Source organism: Microtus oregoni, unplaced genomic scaffold (assembly GCF_018167655.1).
Source record: "Microtus oregoni isolate MIOR12 unplaced genomic scaffold, Mior012 000004F_ref0000308, whole genome shotgun sequence".
Lineage (NCBI taxonomy): Eukaryota > Metazoa > Chordata > Mammalia > Rodentia > Cricetidae > Microtus > Microtus oregoni.
Genome location: NW_024543063.1, coordinates 57,476,611 through 57,498,071, shown reverse-complemented (window position 1 = coordinate 57,498,071; position 21,461 = coordinate 57,476,611). Strand labels below are relative to the sequence as shown.

General features: G+C 46.8%; 1 protein-coding gene across 1 annotated transcript in view; it reads right to left on the bottom strand.

The window, feature by feature from the left end:
• Bbs2 (Bardet-Biedl syndrome 2) overlaps positions 1-4,168 on the bottom strand; it is a 32,165-nt gene extending 27,997 nt beyond the window's left edge. Inside the window, exon 1 of the mRNA XM_041649688.1 lies at positions 3,880-4,168. Coding sequence (XP_041505622.1) covers positions 3,880-3,996 — 117 coding nt within the window. The 5' untranslated portion in view covers positions 3,997-4,168. The remainder of the gene's footprint in view (positions 1-3,879) is intronic.
• Positions 4,169-21,461: the final 17,293 nt, after the last annotated feature.

The following is a 21,461-nucleotide window of genomic DNA, read 5'->3' as shown; positions in this document are numbered from 1 at the left end:
ATTGTAGAAAAATATGGGGGCAGCAAGATAGCTTAATAGTAAGGGAGCTTGCCACCAATCCAGCATCCGATCCAAGGACCATGTGGTGAGAGAGAAGTCCCACAGAAAACCGACTTCCTCTGACCTCCATACACATTGTGGCACCGCACGCGCATGCGCGCACACACACACACACACACACACACACACACACATTAATTTAAAATGTATTCAAAAGAACTAACCAGGAAACATGAAAAAAACGGTTGTGGCAATTGAACACTGTTCCTCATCTGTGTGATACTTTACAAGCTCTGATAACAACAGCTGCACTTGGCTTGCATGGGGTCAGAAGGACGGACGCCCTGATTGCGAGTGACAGGGCTGAGACAAGCAGGGACGCCCAGACCAGCAGTGGCATGAGTCACCACTCACACTTCCTTCTGTGACAGCTCTGCACAGAGGAATTCTTAAACTCTGCTGGAAAGTAGGCATTGAGACAAAACAGAAGGGAAGTACTCATGCACCCCAGAGTCTGGGATGAGAGTCAAGGTTTTGCCAAAAGCAACAAGAAACCCTGGAGTCACACTGTTCCTGGTCCCTTCTGCATGCAGAAAGAGTCTCTAAGGGAGGCCTTCTGTCCCTTCAACTGCATGATGAACAGACATTTTCTCCCAAAGGAATGGCTGTAGGTGACAGTATTGTCCTAGCTGACACACTAGTGATCTAAATCATGGATTCACCACCTCTATAGTGAGAGAAAAGATGTCCCTGAGGAAAAATCACCAATGTTCATAACATTAAGCAAGGTGACCCAAACTCGGAAAGACTGCATGCTCTCCCTCACATGTGGATCCTACCTTATAATGTATGTATGTAAACAGGTGAAAGGAGACCAACGGAGAACGTTAGATGGTAAGAAAGGGCAGAATGCAGGCAAAAACAAACACTTTTCTTTGTACTGAATTAGCAAGAACCATTTCTACATTGCAAAAGAGTCCAATATGTGTTTGTCCTTTGAGGCCATGATTGGGCTCGCTTTGAATTCCACTGCCATTAGTGCAGTGGGAACAGGGCATGACTAATCACGGAATAGTCACGGAATACATCCGCTGCAGTGGCCCACCCAGAAAAAGTCCTCTTTTGATTTCCCTTGTTGTGACCTGAAATTTTTCCCTTTTGACTTCTATTTAAAGCTATATGAGAACCACTCTATTAGTGTTATTTAATATGTAAACTGTATGGCTATACATAAAGTAAAAAACAAACAACAACAACAACAAAAACTAAAGAAACTTCTTTCTAAAGTCTCCTTGTCAGAACTGATGTTAAGACCCTACCCTTGAAGACAGCGTTTACATATGGCACCAAACACGAAGTCAAGCTGGAGCCTAATGAGAAGCTTCACCCTACTGCCTGGCATTCATGGTACTGGAAAGTGTTCTGCACCATGCCAGAGGAGAAAGGAAGCCATCAAAGCAGTCACGGACAGGACCTGCACAAGTTCAAGCCAGACAGGTCTCAGTGCTGAGAGTACGAAGTGGACACTTGTTCCCACCCCTAGCCAAGAAGGTATCTGCAATTGGTACCCACTCACAAAAGAAAAAATAGCTTTTTCTGCTGCAATCTCACTGGGGATAGTAATCCACACTTGAGTGCAGACTCACGTCCAGGAGTAGGTGGTTAACAAAACAAATTCAATGGCAGTTTTGCAGACTTTTGTCTCATATTGCTTTGTGTGGACATTTTTTTGTCTTACTCTTCTTGTTTGTTTTTAGTTTTACATTTTATAGGGATCATAAAATGTTACTAATTTTCTAAAAAACTGTTTGTGTGTACATGCATCCCGGCATGTATACGGAGAGCAAATGACAGTTTGTGGATTTCATTCTCTCCTCCTACCATGCGAGTCCCAGGGATCAAAACTCTACCTGCCGAGCCACTTCACCAGTGAACCAATTTCCTGGTTTTTGGTCTCATCTGCCCAGATGAAGCCACCAGTATGACTGGTCCAGTAGGGCTTCCGCAGTCATTTCCGCTCGATGTTGTAAGTGCTCATTTGATAATGTTGCCTTTGTTTGCTCTCTTGGTGGGTGGTGCCATCCCTGGGCTGTTTGTTGGTCCTGGGCTCTAAAATAAGATGGACTGAACAAGCCGTGGGAAGCAGGCCAGTAAGCAGCTCCCCTCCATAAACTCTGCATCAGCTCTGCCTCTGAGATGCTGTCCTGTTTTGAGTTCCTATCCTGACTTCCTTCAGTCATGAACAGCAATGTGAGTGTAAGCCAAATAAACCCTTTGCTCCCTGACTTGTTTTTTGGTCATGGCGTTTGTCTCAGCAATAGAAACCCTAGCTAAGACACCAGGCTAGCTTTGAATTTATGGTCCCAACCTCCTGAGTAGCTGGAGTAACAACTACGTACCACACTATATCAGGTTTGTTAGTGCCTCTTAACTACAGCATAACTTATCAGGCCCAATGCTCAGCACTTTACTTCATTATATCAGTTAATGAAGTCATAGCTCACTTAAATGAATCATTACACTCCAGCTATGTATCCCAAGGCATGGCATATAACGTAGCATGCAACATACATGGAAGTGCCTTGAAAACTCATTCCACGCTGGGTCCGACAAAATACTTTCAATCTCACTTCCACAACCTTTTTCCTTTTCTCAAACTGGGTCTCGCTCTGTAGCCCAAGCTGATCTCAAACTGGTGGCAATCCTCCTGCCTCAGTCTCTCGTACTGGGATTACAGGTGTAAACTACTGCACACAGCTTCCTTTCCAGATCTTTCTGCTGGTGCAATCCCAGACACTAACTTGAACTTCCCTGAACTCCTGAACTATTTCTTTTTTTTTTTTTTTTTTTTTGATTTTCAAGACAGGGTTTCTCCGTAGCTTTTTGGTTCCTATTTTAACTATTTCTAATCAGCACTGTTGGAATAAAAAAAAAGAGAGTAACAGCAGCAAACAGTGACCACTTCCCATACATCATATTGTTACTGTTATTTGTCCAAAAGAGAGTAACAGCAGCAAACAGTGACCACTTCCCATACATCATATTGTTACTGTTATTTGTCCAACGCTGAAGGTTATGAAATTAGAGGTCACTAAAGCAAGAATCCACTACGCCTGTACTACACTAGTATTTTTGGCCATGTAGCAATGATGCTGAGAGAATTAGTGCATAAGGCTTTGTATCTGTTAGAAGTCGCATTTTTGGAGGTCTCTATAGTCTTTGTATTTTGTACACACCTCCATCAATACACAGGGCCTTGATCTGCCTTGTCATTTAACAAACATATTTGCATTTGACACTTCTTGCATGCTAGATTTTGTGGATTCAGCGATGGGCAATACTTTTAGGAAGCAGATAGAAGTACCGAACGTTCGTTAAATGATCTTTTATTGCTGTGTCTCTGATACCTATCCCAGTATGTGGCTCATAGTAACTGTTTAGTGAATACTTGAGTTATGGAGGAAAATCTGAATGTATGTAATCAAGGACTAAAAGTACAATCTGAATATAACGTTGGGATGTGTATAGTCTTTTTTTTCCTCTCTCTCTTCCTTCCTGTAAAGAGGCAAATATGGAGGAGTCTCCATGCACCAAGCAGACGCTCTGGGTAGGAATTTGGAGTCAACAATCACTAGCCAAGCTCTCCTCCTCCTCGAACCTTCTCTACTCTAAGCTCCTAATCTGTTCTCAATATTGTCCAACACTAAGAACCTGGCCATAAGAAACGTCACTACTTCGAAGCTGTTCCTCTGAAACCCCAGAGTGATAGGCCTGAGGCCAAGGACAGTGGCCACCGGTTGCTAGGCAATGAGTGCTGGGGGCGGGGCAGCGTGAGGGGCGGGATCTGGATGCTGGCGGTGTTCGGGTGGGACCGGTTACCTTGCCCGCTTGGGTGGCTGCCGCCAAGCACGGGTGAGTCCCGTCGTATCGCCCTATGGCCACCATGCGGGGGCTGATTTTGTGGCGCAGTTTCAGGGTGAACACGGGCAGCAGCATGGTGGCGGCGCCTGGGAGCTGAAGGCAGGCGCCCGATGCAGGCGCAGTGCAGACCGGTCGCCTGGCAGCGGGTGAGGGGGTGCAATGACCAGACACACAGGACCCCCTGAATGTCCCAGGCCCCGCGCCCGGAGAGCGCAAATGCAAGACCCCAGTCGCCCTCTTCCTCTGCGCCTGCGCGAGCCCGCCCAACTGCAGAGCTGCGCAGGCCTCACTAGCTCCTGCGCCTGCGCAGTGGACGTTGTGCCTGCTTGACCCACGCGCTCCTCCTCGGTGGACGCAGGCTGACGCAGTAAATTAGTATTAGATGCAACCCCACGTTTGCGTTTGGGTGCCGGTGCCTGAGTCAGTGCCTCCCCAGGATTCTCTCTAGCACATCCAGCCAAGCTGCACCCCGTAGACCCCACACACTATGCCACCCACTCCAGAGGGTCATTTGTTCAGGAACTAATGGCCTCAGCCGGTGGGTGGCTCCGTGGCTAAAGCTTGATGCCAAGCCCGGTGACCTGAGTTCGAAGCAGAAAACCAGCTCCACTGCGTGCCGTGGGGCGCACACGCATGATAAGTAAAACGCAATATTTTTTTAAAAATAACCATGAAATGCCAACTGTGTCCCTTGCTTTAGTTATTATGTTCAGACAAACGACAGTATAACTTGAAAATAACAATCCTCACCGAAATAAAATATAAAAATGTTTTCAACTCATGTTTAAATAGTTTAGGTTTAGGCGGTGCATGTACGGCAGGAGAGAAAGATGCAAAGTTCAGGGACATGGGAAGAGAAAATCACTTCGCCCCCAAATCCTGTTAAGGATTAGCTGAGAGCTAAGAATTGCAGCACGATTAGCATTTGCTACAGCGAGACAATACTCCCTTCATAGAAAGATACTTCCGCTAAGTCCTAAATGAGTACGGCCATTTTGCTGAGCAAAATCTGAATAAACTTCAGCGCTGCTTCAGACTGTCTGGCGCTGGACTCTTGTCTGCGATGAAATCAATAACCCCATTTTTGCTTGAAAAAAAGTACTCAGGCTTCTGCAGGTGGCCGAGTGGAGCTGTGTCTCTGGCCCATGCCTCACGGCTAAGTGGCAAAAGGTGACTTTATTTGGAAAACAGTCTTTTTACACACGTAACTTAAAGAGCTTGAAGTGAGGTCATCCCGGATTAGAATGGCCCCTAATTCTAATGACATGTGTCCTTTTAAGAGGGAAAGAAGACAGAAAGAGCCATAGGCACAATTGAAGATGCTACTCGAAACTGAAGCTGCCTGAAGGCGCCAAGCCCTTGGAATTCTTCCCTAGAATGTTCGTAGGAGACATTCTTTTATTAATATCTTGATTTCAGACTTCTGGCTGCAGACGTGAGAGGAAACAACCTTGTTTTAAGGCACAAATGGTTGGGGGTGGAGGATTGTTTGTGAGTTACTGGTATACTTTTTAAATTCAAACGTTCATGACTGAAGAGTTGCGGCCGTTCGTTGCACACGCACTTTTGAGAGCCTGCTGTGTGCCTGACAACTCTTCCAGACAATAAAGAGCAAGAAAAGACAAATCTCTCTGCTCCTGGAACTAACGCAGTAGTCAGAGAAAACAAGAAAGGCACAGTCGTGAGGGTAGGCACCCCAGGAAGGTTGGGAGAAGGGTATGTGAAGGAAACACAGTTCTTAGTAAGGCTATAGGGAAGAGACCTCCATGAGAAAATGGCATTTTGGCAAAGACTTAAAGTCAGTGGAGGAACCACTTCCAGGGAGAAGGTTCCAGCAGAAAAAAAGTGCTAAAACATGGTGTCAGGCACCCAGCAGGCTCTCAAAAGTATGTGTGCAATGAACGGCCAGGCGGTGGTGGCGCACACCTCTAATCCCAGCACTTGGGAGGCAGAGGCAGGCAGATCTCTGTGAGTTTGAGTCCAGCCTGATCTACAAGAGCTAGTTCCGGGACAGGCTCCAAAAGCTACAGAGAAAAATCTTGTCTTGAAAAAACAAAACGAAATAATTAATAATAATAATAAAAGCAGTGGCTCTTCCAAGGAGACACTTGTCTTTTCAGGTCAATGAGCCTGTGGACTTTCACAAGAAACAGGGTGACAGTGGGCTAAAGGGGGGGGGCAGCACTAGATAGGGATCAGCCTGTGGATCTTGACAGCTGCAGACATGTCTCACAGTCCTTCCCCCTCAGTCTCTAGTGGAGACATGGACTAACAGTATACGTACGTGCTTTTTGTTTGTTTGATTGATTGGTTTGGTTTTTTTTTTTTTTGAGACAGGGTCTCACTATGTAGGACTAGCTGTCCAGGAACTCACAGATACCTGCAACCTCTGCCTCCCAAGTGCTGGGATTAAAGGCCTGGCCCACGAAGGCTGACTCCAGTAATCATTCTTACTAACCCTTCTCTGTTTGCTAAGTGCAGGCACATACTATTTAAGTCACTGGTTCTCATAGCCTCTCTTGAAGGGAGGGACTTCATCATCCCCGTTTTAAAGGGAGGAAACTGAGTCTTAGCAGGTTTGTAACTTAAGCCCAAAGTCGTGGGACTGGTAAAGTGCAGAATGATTATGGCAAACCCAAGCAGGCAGGCTCCAGAGCCTGGGGGCTCCTAAGGGGTCCGCGCATACAGGCTGCAGCTGTGAACTTCTTTGAGTGCCAGTATCCTCATCTGGAAAAGAGGATGGGTAACAGTGCTGTGTAAGGAGTGTCATGAGACTCAGATGAACTAATAGATCTGGTCCTGCTTAGCTTTTTGTTTGTTTTTCTCCATTTGAAACAAGCTAGAATCATCTGGGAAGAGGAACCTCAGTTGAAAAATCAATCACCTCCGTCAAATTGGCCTGTAGGCAAGCCTATTGGAGCAATTTTAATGATTGATATGTGGGGGCCCAGCCCACAGTGGGTGGTGCCCACCCTGGGCAGGTGGTCCTGGGATGTATAAAAAAAGCAGGATGATCAAACTATGGAGAGCAAGCCAGTAGGCATCACTTCTGTATGGTTCCTGTCGCTGCTCCTGCTTGAGTTTCTGTCCTGACTTCCCTCAATGACGTCCTATGATCCGGACATGGGTGGGTGGTCCTGAATGGTATATAAAAGTAGGCTGAGCAAACCATGGGGGCTGGCCAGTAAACAGCATTCTTCCGTGGCCTCTGCTTCGGTACCTGCCTCCAGGTTCCTGCCTTGAGTTCTGGTTTCCCTCAATGACTATGACCCAGAACATGTAAAACCAAATAAACCCTCTCTTCCACAAGCTGTTTTTGGTCATGGTCTTTATCACAGCAAAAGAAAGCAAGCCAAAATGATGCTAATGTGTGGTGCTTAGAGGGGCTCCAGAAATAGTCACTATTATTACAGCTAGGAGACTGGGCTATCTGACGTCTTGGTAATAAAGTCAGCATCTTTTTTCTTTTCTTCCTTTTAGCAGATGGGATTACACCACTTTCCTTTTCAGCCCTGGGTTTGTAAAGGAAGTCTAACTAGTCCAGTTCTACTAGGCTAGACCAGAACCAGAGTATGAGAACTTGATAACGGGGAAGGGAACGGGGCCATAGGCAGCTCCCTCTCCTGGTCCTCACCTTGAGTTTGCACAGCATCTACATTAGACGGTGTGCAGGGATAAAAAACGGACTTGGGATTTAGGCTAAGAGGAGACAGAGTGAGAGAGAGGTTCTACAAGACAGAAGGCTTCTGACAGCAGCAAAGCTGGCTTCACGAGGCCTGATGGAGCTGGAGAAAGATGCTGAAATTCACGGAGTGCATTCCAAGGAGATCTAGCTGGACAGGGATTTGTATTTTGCTTTGGTATTTGAGATAGGGTCTGACTATATAGCCCAGCTGAGTTTGCACTCTTGGCAATCTTCTTGCCTTGGTCTCCCCTTAAAATAACATACTATGAAGACGGAGGCTATTATCTGGGGATAGTCCATTCCTCTTCCCATTCCCATCGCCACATAGCCTTGTCTGTAAAGGAGCAGACCTTTAGGAGCATCCCCATACTCTTCTTTGGTTTTTCGAGACAGGGTTTCTCTGTAGCTTTGGAGCCTGTCCTGGAATTAGCTCTGTAGACCAGGCTGGTCTCGAACTCACAGAGATCTGCCTGCCTCTGCTTCCCGAGTGCTGGAATTAAAGGCGTGCGCCATCACCGCCCGGCCCCCATACTCTTAAGATGAGTGGACAGTTCACAATCCATGGAAGCAGAGAGGTCTGGAGACCTCTGGAGCAGAGCAGGTTTTCAGGGCCAAGGTCTCTGCGCTGTCCCACTTCCCCTTCAGAGGCAGCTGGTTCCCCGTCCCCTACTCTCCCTTTCTAGAAGTCTTGGTAGCTCTATGATGTGTTTGCTGTGAGCCACAAGGTGTCAGTCTCTTCTCCTCTCAGCTCATTTCACACATGGGTGTCAGAAAGGACATGAAATGCATATGTTTCAGTATCACCAGCTTGTCACATAGGAAAAACAGTCATCTGTGACCAGTGGATGGGGGGCGCCTATAAGAATAGTAGCCACATGCCTGAATGCTGAAGTTCTTACTTGCATTATCCCTCTTAACATCCAAACCTGTGAAATAAGCAACTTTATCACCTCTATCTTCCAGATGGAGAAACTAATGCCAACCCCAGATTCTTCCTAGTTCACTGGTCCCAGACACACTACAGAGCAGGTAAGGATATACCACCAATGCTGGCATTAGGTGTGCCCATTCCCCACCTCAGAAACCCACCAGAACCAGGAAGGTCTAGCAGGGTCCTTGTGGTAAATGTCAATGCCTTTGTCCACACTCCTGGTGGTCTCTTCTCATAGGAGAGTCTCAGACACATCCTAGAAAATTACTCATCCCAGTATCCTGAGTGCCACATTCTCTCAAGTATTGTGTAAGCCTCTTCCAAGGGCTCTTGACCTAGTGAGGCTAGGGTCCACAATGTTAAGACACTCATAGCTTAAGTCTGAATAATTTTCAGATGCTAGGCAAAGTGAGAAACACATTAAAATGGAATCGGTGCTGCAAACCACAGCACAGCCCGCAGCACAGAGAAGGAATTGTTTTCCAGCAGCACGGGGAAGGAACTGTTTCCCCAGCACACCCAGCAGCACGGGAAGGAACTGTTTTTAAGCTCCTTTGCTACTTTTGAACTCGTGTTTCTGGTTGCACTTGCCTCTCCAGATTCATTCCCTCTCTCCTCTGTCCAAGCCTGTACCCTGAGAAGCTGACATGACAGATGTGGTCCCTGAGGTCCCCCTGATTTGTCAGATCAGAGCATGGGAGGGCAGAAAGGTCAGAGCTTTGGTCCCTGCGTCAATGCTGCTTAGGCAGACCTGTCTGTGCTCCTCCATATCCAGCCTTAGCTCCCAGGAGGCCATCTCTCAGTCCCCACTGTAGCATTCACTGGGCTCCATGGCACCACCTCCTTCTCTAAGTCCTTGGGGTCCAGGGACAGTGTGATGGCTCCTCTCTGTGCAACTCCCAGATGCCTCTTCACTGCTGAGTTCAGCTTAGCCTGCCCATACTGCTGTGAATGCTCGTACTGTGGGCAAGCAGCAGTTTATTCCAAACATGCCACTTCGGCATGGGGATCATTTTGAGCTGAATGCAGCTGAGAAAACAAAAACAAAACAAAATAAAAGTATAGGAGAAGCTTTCTAGGAGAGTGTGGCAGGACACACCATGTTCCCAGGGTGGGAAGCAAATTGTTGTAAGTTTGAGGGCAGTCTGGTCTACAATCGCAGACCAGCTAGTGAGATCCTTTCTCAAATTTTAAAAAGAGAAGCAATAATCAGCTCTTTTTCCAGATATTACCATGGGAAGAAACTGGGCAAGGCTGTGGTCTCTCTTGGTATCATTTATAACTGAATGTTAACCCACATGCTGGCTCGTTCTTATAGTCAACTAGACACAATTGTTAGCCCAAGCGCTGGCTAGTTCTTATAGTCAACTGGATACAATTAGATTCTTCTAGGAGAGACCCGCAACTGATGACTGCCTGGATCAGACTGGCCTAGGGATTTTTGTTTTGTTTTGTTTTTCCTTTTCTGATTGATGTGGGAGGGCCCTGCCCACTGTAGGAGATGCCACCCCTAGTCCAGTGGTCCTAGGCTGCATTAAAAAAAAAAAAACTGATTGAGTTCAAATCAGAGGAAGCAAGGCAATAAGCAGCCTTTCTCCCTCTGTGGTCTCTGCTTCTGCATCAACCTCCTGACTTGACCGCCTGCCTTTGCCTCCCTCAAAGGTAGATTTTAAACTGTAGGATGAGATGAACCCTTTACTCTCGTGTTACTTTTGGTCATGGTGTTTATCACAGCAGCAGAAGAAGCGAACTAGGACAATCTACACTTAGCTCAAAATAAATTTAATTTTTAAAAATGAAAAAGCAAATACGGATATAGCTCAGTGCTAGAGCACTTGCTTAGGTTTAAGTCTAAATTTAAAAAAAAAAAAAAAAAGAGCCAGGCGGTGGTGGCGCACGCCTTTTTTTTAGCACTTGGGAGGTAGAGGTAGGCGGATCTCTGTGAGTTCGAGGCCAGCCTGGTCTACAAATCGAGTTCCAGGACAGGCTCCAAAGCTACATAGAAACCCTGTCTTCAAAGGTATAAACAAACAAGGAGCGGAGCATGGTGGAGCATGCCTTTGATGCCAGCACTGGAGGCAGAAGCAGGTGGGCCTGGTCCTCACAGTAGAGCTCCAGAACAGCCTGGGCTACGTAGAAAGATCCTGTTTCAAAAAACAAAACAAACATGAAGGGCACTAAGAAGGAAACATAGAGGGCCAGATATAAATAGCACACACCTACAATGCTAGCTAGCACTTGGGAGGTGGAATGAGGAAGATCAGGAGTTCAAAGTCATACTTAGCTATAGAGTGAGTTCAAGGTCAGCCTGGAGTACCTAAGCTCTGCCTTGAACAAAAAGAAGGGAAGAAGGGGAAAAAAGAAGGGGGAAGGAAAGGAAGAAGGGAGGGAGGGGGTAAGGTGGGAACATGAATTTAAAGTCAATACGAAAAGGAAGAAGGATTCCATATGCGTGAGCTATCCTATCCATTCAAAATGTGTGCTTCACAATGAGTGTGCTTTCCCTGCTTGAGTTTTTCGGACTCACAGCCATAGAACTATAACAGACAGCTGAGGTAAGAGGCTGGAAAGCGAAGACGTACTTGCAGTTCAGCACCCTGCCTGCACTGGTGTTAGGCAGCTTAAAGATACTCTTCTAGGGGCTGGAGAGAGATAGCACATTGGTTAAAAAGCATTTGCTGCTCTTCCAGAGGACCCGGGGTTCAATTCCCAATTCTGGCATGGCCGCTCGAAACCATCTGTAACTCCAGGTCCAGATGATCCAATGCCCTCTTCAGGCCTCTGTGGGCACTGCATGCAGTGATGCACAGACACACATGCAGACAAAACACACATATGCACAAAATTTTAAAAAATAAGTAAGGGCTAAAGAGATGATTTGGCGGTTAAGAGCATTTGTTGTTCTTGCAGAGAACCTGGGTTCAATTCCCAGAACTCACATGGTGGCCCACAACCATCTGTAACTCCAGTTCTGGGGCTCCAGCATCCTCTTCTGTATTCTCTGAGCACCAAGCACACACATGGTATGCAGATATACATACAGGTAAAGCACCCACATGCATAAAATAAATCTCAATAATATCTGAAATAAGTATTTATTAAAGATGAACTCTCCAATATGTTAGCCATGGGTCTTGCAACTGTTGAAAATTTGGAATGTGAGTGATTCAAATTATACCATCTGCAAGTGTAAAACATACACTACTTATTTTTGTTTTTGTTTTGGGTTTTTGTTGTTGGTTTGTTTTTTGCGACAGGGTCTCTCTATATAGCCCAAGCTGCCCTGGAACTTACTATGCAGACCTGGTTGACATCAAACTCACCAAGGTCGGCCTGCCTCTGCCTCTGCCTCTTCCTCTGTAGTGCTGGGATCAACGACGTGTGCCACCACCACTGGGCATCCTCTGCTTTTTAAAGAGATGGCATGAGAAACAATTTAAACCAGGTGTGATGGTTCATACTCATGATCCCAGCACTTGAAAGCTAAGACAAGAAGATTCCAAGTTTAAGGGGGAGGAGCACCCTATCTAAAACACACACACACACACACACACACACACACACAGCAAGGGCTGGAGAGATGGCCCCAAGGTTAAAAGCACTGGCTGTTCTTCCAAAGGACCTGGGTTCAATTCCCAGCACATGTCATCTCACAACTGTCTGTAACTCCAGTTCCAGGGGATCTGGCACCCTCACCCAGACATACATGTAGGCAAAACCCCAATGTACATAAAAAATAATTTAATGAGAAAAGACAAGATAGAAATTCTAAAAGTTTGAATAAATAAATAAATGCTTATAATTACTGAGAGCCCACAGAACTCCCAGAGTATTTTTGCTTGGCACATCTACATCGACACATGCATATGCTGTTCAGTTTGGTTCTGTCTTTTAATCATCTTTAAATTGCCTTAATCCCAGAACTCAGGAGGCAGAGGCAAGTGGCCCCATCCCCCAAAATATAGCAAATAAATATACTAATGGCGTAAATAATTCCAAATGTAGTCCCTCTACACCCTAGAAGGCAGAGCTTGGCTTTCCCACTCTTTATTGCGCAGCTGCATTTCGTGGCTTGATTCCAAGGGATATCACAACGGATAATAGAGACTTTCGAAGGGAGAAAACTGACAGACACCATTTCGACCAAGTGATCAAGGTTAACATCCCCAGGGGTAAGACATGCCAACATCGTGCCCAATGGCGTGATCACTAGCACAACTCCCACAGAACCTGCCTGGACAGGGAGGATGAGTCAGTCAGAGACTTATTGGTGAAGGGAGGCCACGGGAGACCTGATACCGTATGGTGGGAAATGCACTTCATGTTTCTGCTGTTGTTGTTGTTTTTTTTTAACCAGATCCCCTTCCCCAAATTATCTTATCACATAAACCCAGCAGGTGGACTTCCCTTCTAAAGGCCTGACCAGTATTCATCAAAGCCTCCAAAGTCACAAAAAAAAAAAAAAAAAGGAAAGACTGAGAAATTGTCCCAGATGAAAGGAGCCCAAGGGAGCTTGATGACCCGATGTGGTTCTGGGCACAAGATTGCGTTAGGCCAGTTTCTCACTGGGAAATCTGGTAGAGCTCAGTGTTTGATCAGTTCCAGAGCTACTTTCCGAGTTCCAACAAAGAGACCGTGTGGAGCATGCTAACACCAGGAAGGTAGGGGAGATGTCCGCAGGCAGCTGCAGCTAGAAGACACGGGCGTGGTAATGGAAGGGAGAGCAGGTGTAGAGGGGCACCTTCTTCGCTGTTCTTGTGCTGGAGGTCAAAAGGCTGTAAACAGGCTGAGCAGGCCTCCTCCCCTGAGCTACAGCCCGCTGCCAGAAGGAACTTTGAGGACATGATCAGAACGCTACAGCTGGCAAAGAGGGGCTCTAGTCACTGAGCTGTTACTGGCTCCGTATCTAGTCAATTTTTTGTTGCCATTGTTCTTATTCCTTGTGAGCGTCTCTGGCTTTGGCATAAATTTCCGATTTTGAATGCACATGTAGTTTACATAAGTGGTGATCTTACTTTCAAGATCCGTAAACCTAGGCCCCTTAATCTTTTTGTTTAGTCAGTGAAAAGCTGCCAAGCTCACAGTAGTAAGCGGTACTGACAAGAAGGTGCGGCCATAGCCGCGCTGACAGTGGCGAATCTGCTTTGCCGAAAGCTAAAGGGCGTCAAGTGATTTTGAAGTTGGAGAAGGGCAAGGTGGGATACTGTGAGCCCAGCATCATGAGGTAGAGGAACCGGCTCCTGGCCCACCCTCCCAGCAGGTTCAGATCAAAGTAGACTGCTCAAATTTGCTCCACTTTCCAAGGAGTGTGCTCCTTGTGAGCCCCTAGGGCCATCCCTGGGTGTGACCAGCATCAGACGCTAAGAGCTGACTCAGTTTTAGTAACCACCCATTTGGTGGGGGAAGCCAATCTGTGGACACCTGTTGAGGAAGTCCCAAGTTCTTTTGCATTGATCTGGGTTCATGTAGATCTGAATGTCATATCTTCAAGGGACACAGAGGGATAAAAGAAATCCCAAGTTCCGTTTCTATACGCACACTGTCACCAAGTAGAAGGGACCAAAGGATCACCTGCCCAGGGCACGAATTGAAACCCAGCCCCTGTGGGAACCCTTTGAACCTATACCTGGTTCTTAAAACTCCTGCTTGCAATGACCACGTACCTATCTCTTCATAGAAATGGACAGGTTGGTTGTATCACTCTCCGTGTCAACTCTTCCAGTATTGGAAGATGTATCACCTTGAGTACCCTCGCCCCGAACACCAGCAAGTGGTCCCTTCAAGGGATCCAGGGAGATGCATCTCGTTTCTTTATTAAGGCAGTTACCATAATTCCAATTTTAAAACTTTACCGATGTTACCATAACTCCAGTTTCAAAACTTTAAGATTACATTCTTATGTATTTTGCATGTGCATCTGTGTGTACATGTGCCATGGCACACATGTGGCTGTTAGAGGGCCACAGCTTGCAGGAAGGAGCCCACTCTCTCCTGCTACCATACGAGTCTCAGGGATTGAACTTAAATTATCAGACTTGTTTGACAACACATGCCTCGACCTACTGAGCACCTTGATGGCACAATCTTCTTTCTTCCCCTTCTCTTCTCCTCCCCTTTATCCCTCTTCATTTTAAAATTTCATTTTATATGTGTGGGCATTTCGTCTGAATGCGTGTCTGTGTACAATATGGGTGCCTGGTGACTGCAGAGGACAAAGAGGGTGTCAAGTCCTCTACTGGGGTTACAGTTGTAAGGTGCCCAGGTCACCTCCAAGAACAAGTGCTTTTTACCACTAAGTTATCTCTTCAGTCCCCCTCCCTCACTGACCTGGATCAGTGGGTTGTTCTTCAGTCACAGGGTCCTGAGGAGAAAGGAAGATCCAGAGTATCAGAGATAAAGAAGATAGAAAAGATGGGCTTAGGAATTCTGGCAGAATCAAGTTTATTAAGAAGTACAGCATTGGGCTGGAGAGATGGCTCAGCGGTTAAGAGCACTGGCTGCTCTTCCAAAGGTCCTGAGTTCAATTCCCAGCAACCACATGGTGGCTCACAACCACCTGTAATGAGATCTGTGCCCTCTTCTGGCCTGCAGGCAGAGTACTGAGAATACTGTATACATAATAAATAAATAAATCTTAAAACAAAAAAGAAGTACAGCATTGCTAAAGGGTGTGTGGGACAGAGTAATCAGAAAGTTATCATACAAGAGGAAGAAGTTGGCAGGAAGCTAACCAAGCAATGTTGCCTGAGGGGATCACGTGGCTTCTCAAGTGTGTCACAGACTGAGCAACCACGCAGCAGCCTTGGAGCTGATAGCCATAGCTTCATAGGGCAGGAATAGTTGGGGTCTCAGAATCCGAAGCCACAGCTCCCCCAAGAATCCAGTCCATCACTGGCCCTGCCAAGCATGCTCCTTAATTTAGAGAAGAGACTGTGTTCCTTCTCCATGCATTAGGGCTGCAGGGAGAGCCTTGGGTCAGTCCAGCCTAACACCCCATCTTTCTTCAGGGCTCGGTACTGACAGGAACAGAGGTCTAAGCAGACTGGACATATTGTGACTCTCTCTCCACCACACCTCGAGTTTTCCAGTTGTGGCCTAGAGAAGAGAGCAGCTGTGTAATGCGGTGAAAAGGGTGTGCAGGAATCGTGGAACCCTCCAGCAGAACACCAAGGAACAAAACTGGATGCTTTTCTGTGTTTTGGCACTGAGGCTGGCCTAGTCCTGAGGCACACTATGTATATACTCCATTACCGAGCCATACCCCCAGCCCAGTGCTCTTTTTTGAAAGATAAATGAAAGCCAACTGGCAGAGTTTCTGAAAATTGATGGGTCCCTGCTGGGCACAGTGGGCACAATCACCTGGGATTGTGGAGCAGCCAAATTGAGACTTGGGAGATCAATAAGGGTGAAGGAAGCCACAGTAGAAGTTGTGACCACTTACTATGAACTGAGTGGTCTCCTCTATATCCCAAAAAATGTGTGCTCAAGCTTAACCCAAACCCCTCCCTCAGAACATGGTTTGCTTGGAATCAAAGCCTCTGTGGAGACCAGTGGAAAAGAAGGTGGCATGAACAAATCCATAATCTGGTATGACTGGTGTCCTTAGAGAAGGGAGAAACATGGATGTAAGCAATACACGGCGAGAATGGCATGTGGAAATGAAGGCAGATCCTAGTGATGCAGATGTAAACCACAGAAACTCAGGATGACCAGTGAGCCACTGGAAGCTGTGGAGGGACCTGGCATAGGTTCTTTCTCCAAGCCCTTGGGTGGAAGCGACCCCACCCACACTTCGTTTTGATCTTGTGAATCTCACAAGTCTGTGTTGTTGAAGGTTCTCAGTGAGTGGTGTCTTGTTAGGGGTAGTTCTGGCAGACCAGGCCTAAGCAAAGAAGGAAGAAGTCTACCTCAGGGGCCTCATGAGGGGACCCCAGATGGACCTATATTCATAGATCTTCTTCACAGCTGGATGGGGTATTCCCTAAGGGATAAAACAGGAGGGAGCTGAGGAACGCCCGATCCAAGTATCCCTTGGACACCTGGGGAAACCCAGTCCCAGAGCATGCTGTGGCAGAATGAGACTAAGACTCGGCTCTCTTGACTCAGGGTGCTTGAGGGTGTCTGGCTGCTTTGTGTTCATCCTTATCTTTCTCCTGTCACTCATCCACACCCGCCCCTCTGACATGGGACCTCCTGAAAATATTCTGCTTACTCTTTGAATGGTTGATTCTTCGGTATGTTAAACGGAAAGGTACAAAGGCAAAACAGATGAACGTGCAGGGAGACTGGAACCCTTGTGCGGCCTAGAGGACTGTAAAATGATCTAGCTGTTGAAGAGAACGGTAGAACCCTGTTCCGACTCCACGTCATCCAACAGTTCTACTCCTAGATAGCTAGATGAATAAATAGATACCCCAAAGACTCAAACTCAGAGGCACAGATGCACACAGCAGTGTTCAGAACACCATTAGTCACAATGGCCACACAGTGCGACAAGCCAAGACCTTCAGCAGATGGAGAAAGAAAGAGGTGGTGGAAGCACACGGTGGAATATTACTCAGCCACGAGAAGGAATGACATCCTGGCATATGCTACAATCTATATGAATCTCGAGGGCACTGTGCTAAATGAAATAAGCCAGGAACAAAAAGGATAATTATGGTACACTTCCTCTTATTTATGATACCTGTTATAATGAAATTCATCAAGACAGAAATTAGAACAGTGTACTCCATTGGGAGTACCAACATCTGTGGAGGCTGTATCTGGGGAAGGCTTTTTGCACCGCACAGACTGACCCCTAACTGTCACCTCAGCATTCAGGAAGCTGACTCAGGAAGAGTCTAAATTTGAGGCCATCCTGGGATGTCCAGCAAGATACTGTCAGAGAGAGAGGCAGTGGGGGAGCCCTTTTCTAGACGCTGGCGAGACAACAGCCAACAGCTCTTCTTCCCAGGCAGCTAGTGTCCTAGCATGTTGGCATATTAACTGATTTAATCTTCACAACCACATGATGAGGGAGGTGCGGTTATTAATTACCCCCATTTTACAGGCCACAGCCCCTGGGCACAAAGAGGCTGTGTGCCTTACCTAAGATCTAGTGAGCTTAAACCCACATAACACAATGAGGCTCTGGAGTCCTTGCTCCTGTTCACTCTGCCTTCCTTATTTACTTGCCTCCAGGGCACACAAACATCTACTGAAGTTCATGCCAGGCACTGGCTTCCTACATAGAGGAATATAACGATGTCATAGATATAAGCCCCAGCCCCATGAAGTCTGCAGCTATGACTTCCCTTAATTCAGAGTAGTTATCAGTGTTAAGGTACCACATGCTGAACTGCCACAGGGAGGCAGTTTCAAGTATTCAAGTGTGTAGGAGACCATTACACCCATCCATCCATCACTAGCTACTTGACTTGCTTAGTCCTTCCAAGGGCCCCGTTTTCTCCCAACCCCATCTCATAGACGGACAAAATGAACTGAGGCTTCCCAAGATGCATTAAAGTAATGGGACTGGGACTCTTGGCCCTAACTCAGAGCTGGGCCTCACTAAGGTGAGGTCTAGCCAGGGGTCTAGCAGATGGGCCCGTACGGTCTTCCCGGTACCATTGTCATCAGCCATCCGCATCAAGAATGTTTGGACTCTAGTTGGTTGGGTGGGAAGCGCAGTTCTTGGCAGGGCTGCCCAAGCCAATTAATAAGCCCAAAGCACTTTGAAGATGAAATTGTCCATAAAAAGGTCTGGTTCCCACAGTTGCCAGTAGTGAGGCAGAGACAGCCTGGGGAGAGGGCTGTGCCAATGATGGCGTAGATCCTACACTGTAGAAGTGGGTAGAATTCCTGGGCAAGAATCCTAAGGACAGCGGTTGGGCTCCCAGCCCCTCCAAAAGCCTCCTTCTCTGGTCCCAGAAGAGTCAACTTCAAGGCAAAACTTTACAAGTTCACCATCAGTCACCCTCCCCTGAACAATGCTGGAACTACCCCACAGTTGTGGGCTCGCGTGCGTAGTTTCTCCATGAAGCTGACTCACCTTTCAAAGCATTCATTCGCAGAAAATCAATTCTTTTCTCGTACAGTTTATCCTGATTATAGTTCCCCCTCCCTCTTCTCCTCCCCGTTCCTTCCCATCGTCCCTCCTCCTCAGGATCCTTTCTGTCTCTCATTAGAATCCATTTTGAATAAAAGAAACAATGTAAATAATAATAATAAAGTTGAATGTGGATAAAAATAATTATTCCTCCAGGGCTGCTGGAAATGCCTTAGCAGACAAAAGCACTTGCTGATAAGGCTGGCAACCTGAGTTCAGCCCCTGAGGTGGAGAGAGCTGACTTCCCAAAGTTGTCCTCTGACCTCCATGTGTGCACCACGGCATACACACACACACACACACACACACACACACGTAACAAACTGGGGTAGAAGAGGCAGGGCAGCCGTTAAGAGTACTTGCTGCTTTAAAAAAGGAGCTGGGTTTAGCTCCCAGCACCCACATGACTGCTCACAGCCATCTGAAAAACCAATTCCAGGAAATCTCTTCTGGCCTCCGTAGGTGCTGCAAACACACGGTGCCCATTCACCCAGGCAAAACCCTCGCCATTCACTAAAGCCATTCATCCTAAGCGCTAACCTTTGTGACATGCATGTGATATGTTCTTGCTTTTCCTTCTCAAATGCACTTAGAATAATTTTAAAAACTAAGACCATGAAAGACTTTGTTTTCTGAAATCTAAAAATCTCTTCCTTTGGTGAGAGGAGGATGCTGAAATGCACTTTCCCTTCTTGCTCTGTGTGCTTGGGCGACTCTCTGGGCCTCGGTTTCCCTACCACAGTGTTCCTTGCAGCTCTTATTCATCTCACTAGAGAAAAGCTGGCCCAAGCCTGGATGACGGTGCTGCCTCTGCACGCCCCTGCACCATGGCCTCAGGCAAGTTCCTTAGCCCACCTCTGCCTCCTTTGCACTGCCTGTGAATAGAGTCTTCTTCACAGTGCTGACCAAGGGTTTTGAGTCTTCTCTGTGGCATCTATTCTGACTCCCCTGCATTGTATACATCACACGATCCCATCCCAGCGCTCTTGCTTGTTTGCCTTGAATTCTCTGTGTATCCCAGACTAGCCTTTGAATTTGGAGCAGTCCTCTTGCCCCAGTCTCCAGATTGCTGGGATTACAGACATTCACCACCATATTGTGCCTCCCCAGCAACTTCCGAGTCCTCTTTCTTTATGTCCTTGTCTCCATAGTGTGTATCACCTTCTGACAAACTGTATGGTCAGTTTGGTGACTGATTGCTTCTCCCTGCCCTCCGTCGGAATGTAAATTCTACAAGAACAGAGATACTCATCCCTTTTGCTCATGAAGACCTCACCAGTGTGTGCTTTCCACAGCTGATATTCCTCCCTGCAGGTTCAGGGTATAATGCAACCTTGTGTATCTAAGAATTCCATTGCATTGACTTATCTCATTGAACTCCATTCCCATTGTCATGGACATTTAAGCTTTTCCTAATCCCTTAAAAGTAAGGTGGCATTGAGTGACACCCACTTCCTTGTACGGATGTGTCAAAAAAGATAAGTAGCTCTGTGAATGACCTGGTATGGCTCATGTTTGGGGGAACCTGTGTCTAAACACATCCACTTCCCTGAAGTGTCCCCATGAGCGTGCTTTGAATTTTTGGATCTCTGCTTATCACACAGGCTATCGAAATAGTATCTGGCTGCCATTTTAATTTGCATTTTTATTAGCATGAATGTAGATGAGTATCTCCTTTATTCTAACTAACATTTGCATTATTTTTTCCTCCATGACTTTCTTACACAGTACCCACCCTTCCCCTGGGGAAACCTTCTGTCCCTTGTCCCCAGCTGAGCCCTTTCTAGGTCTGCACCTCTGCCGTATCTAGACTGCCGTTATCATGCCTCCTAAATTCCAGTTTTATTTTGCAGTGCTGTGAACCCTGGACCCCCACATTTTAAGGAAGTGCTCTACCACTGAGCTACCTCCCCAGCCCAGATCAGCTCTTCTTCCAGTTCCTCTAGCTATACAGCCAACGGTGATCATTAACCCCGGTTATGGCATCCAAGAGTCCCTGTACCTCCCGCCAGCCTGTCCGATCCCATGCCTCTCCTAAGACTCTGCAGCATGCCTGTCTGCCCACTCCCGAGAAACAGAACTTCCTGGTGGTTCCACATTGCTCTTTTTTGTCGGGAACAGAACAGTTCATTCACCAGCAGGCCCTGAAAAGCACTTTTGTGCTCCATCCGTCCCAGGATCCTGTTCAATGTTCTCTGAAAGAAAAAGAGTTGCAGGATGCTGGCATCCAAAGAACCCTGGTTAATGAGCCTCGGCCCATTAGTAGGCTAGCCACATGCAGAGCCTCCTTCGGCAGCTCCCACCCAGTTGGCTGTGATGCCTACATGCATTGCGGAGATGGGATTTTGTTTTTCTCCTCTAGTATGCATGAGGAAAGCTCCATAGGCTTCCCCACCCTCACCTGCCCCATATGTGACTGAGACAGGTTACTTGTCTGTCAGCCATTATCTTAATCTTAAATTACACACAAAGCCCAGGCTTTGGACCCAGATAATGGGGGTTTAGACACCAATTCTGCAGATGGATGATCTCTTCACACTCGTATTCCCATCCCAAATATGGACGTGCAAAGTGCCTGCGTTTGCTGGTGTTGAACACTTTGCAAGTGTGGTGATGGGACCAGAATGAGAAGGGAAGTCACTGGCCAGGCATCTCCTCGAAGGGCAGAAAACCAAGAAAATAATTGGACATGATTTTTAAAAAAAATCCTGCTTTTTGTTTTAATTTGGAGTTATGGATGCTTGAGAGATACCATGTGGTTGATGAAAATTGAGCCCAGCTCCTCTGAAAGAACAGCCAGTGCTCTTAACCACTGAGTCATCCGCCCGGTCTAT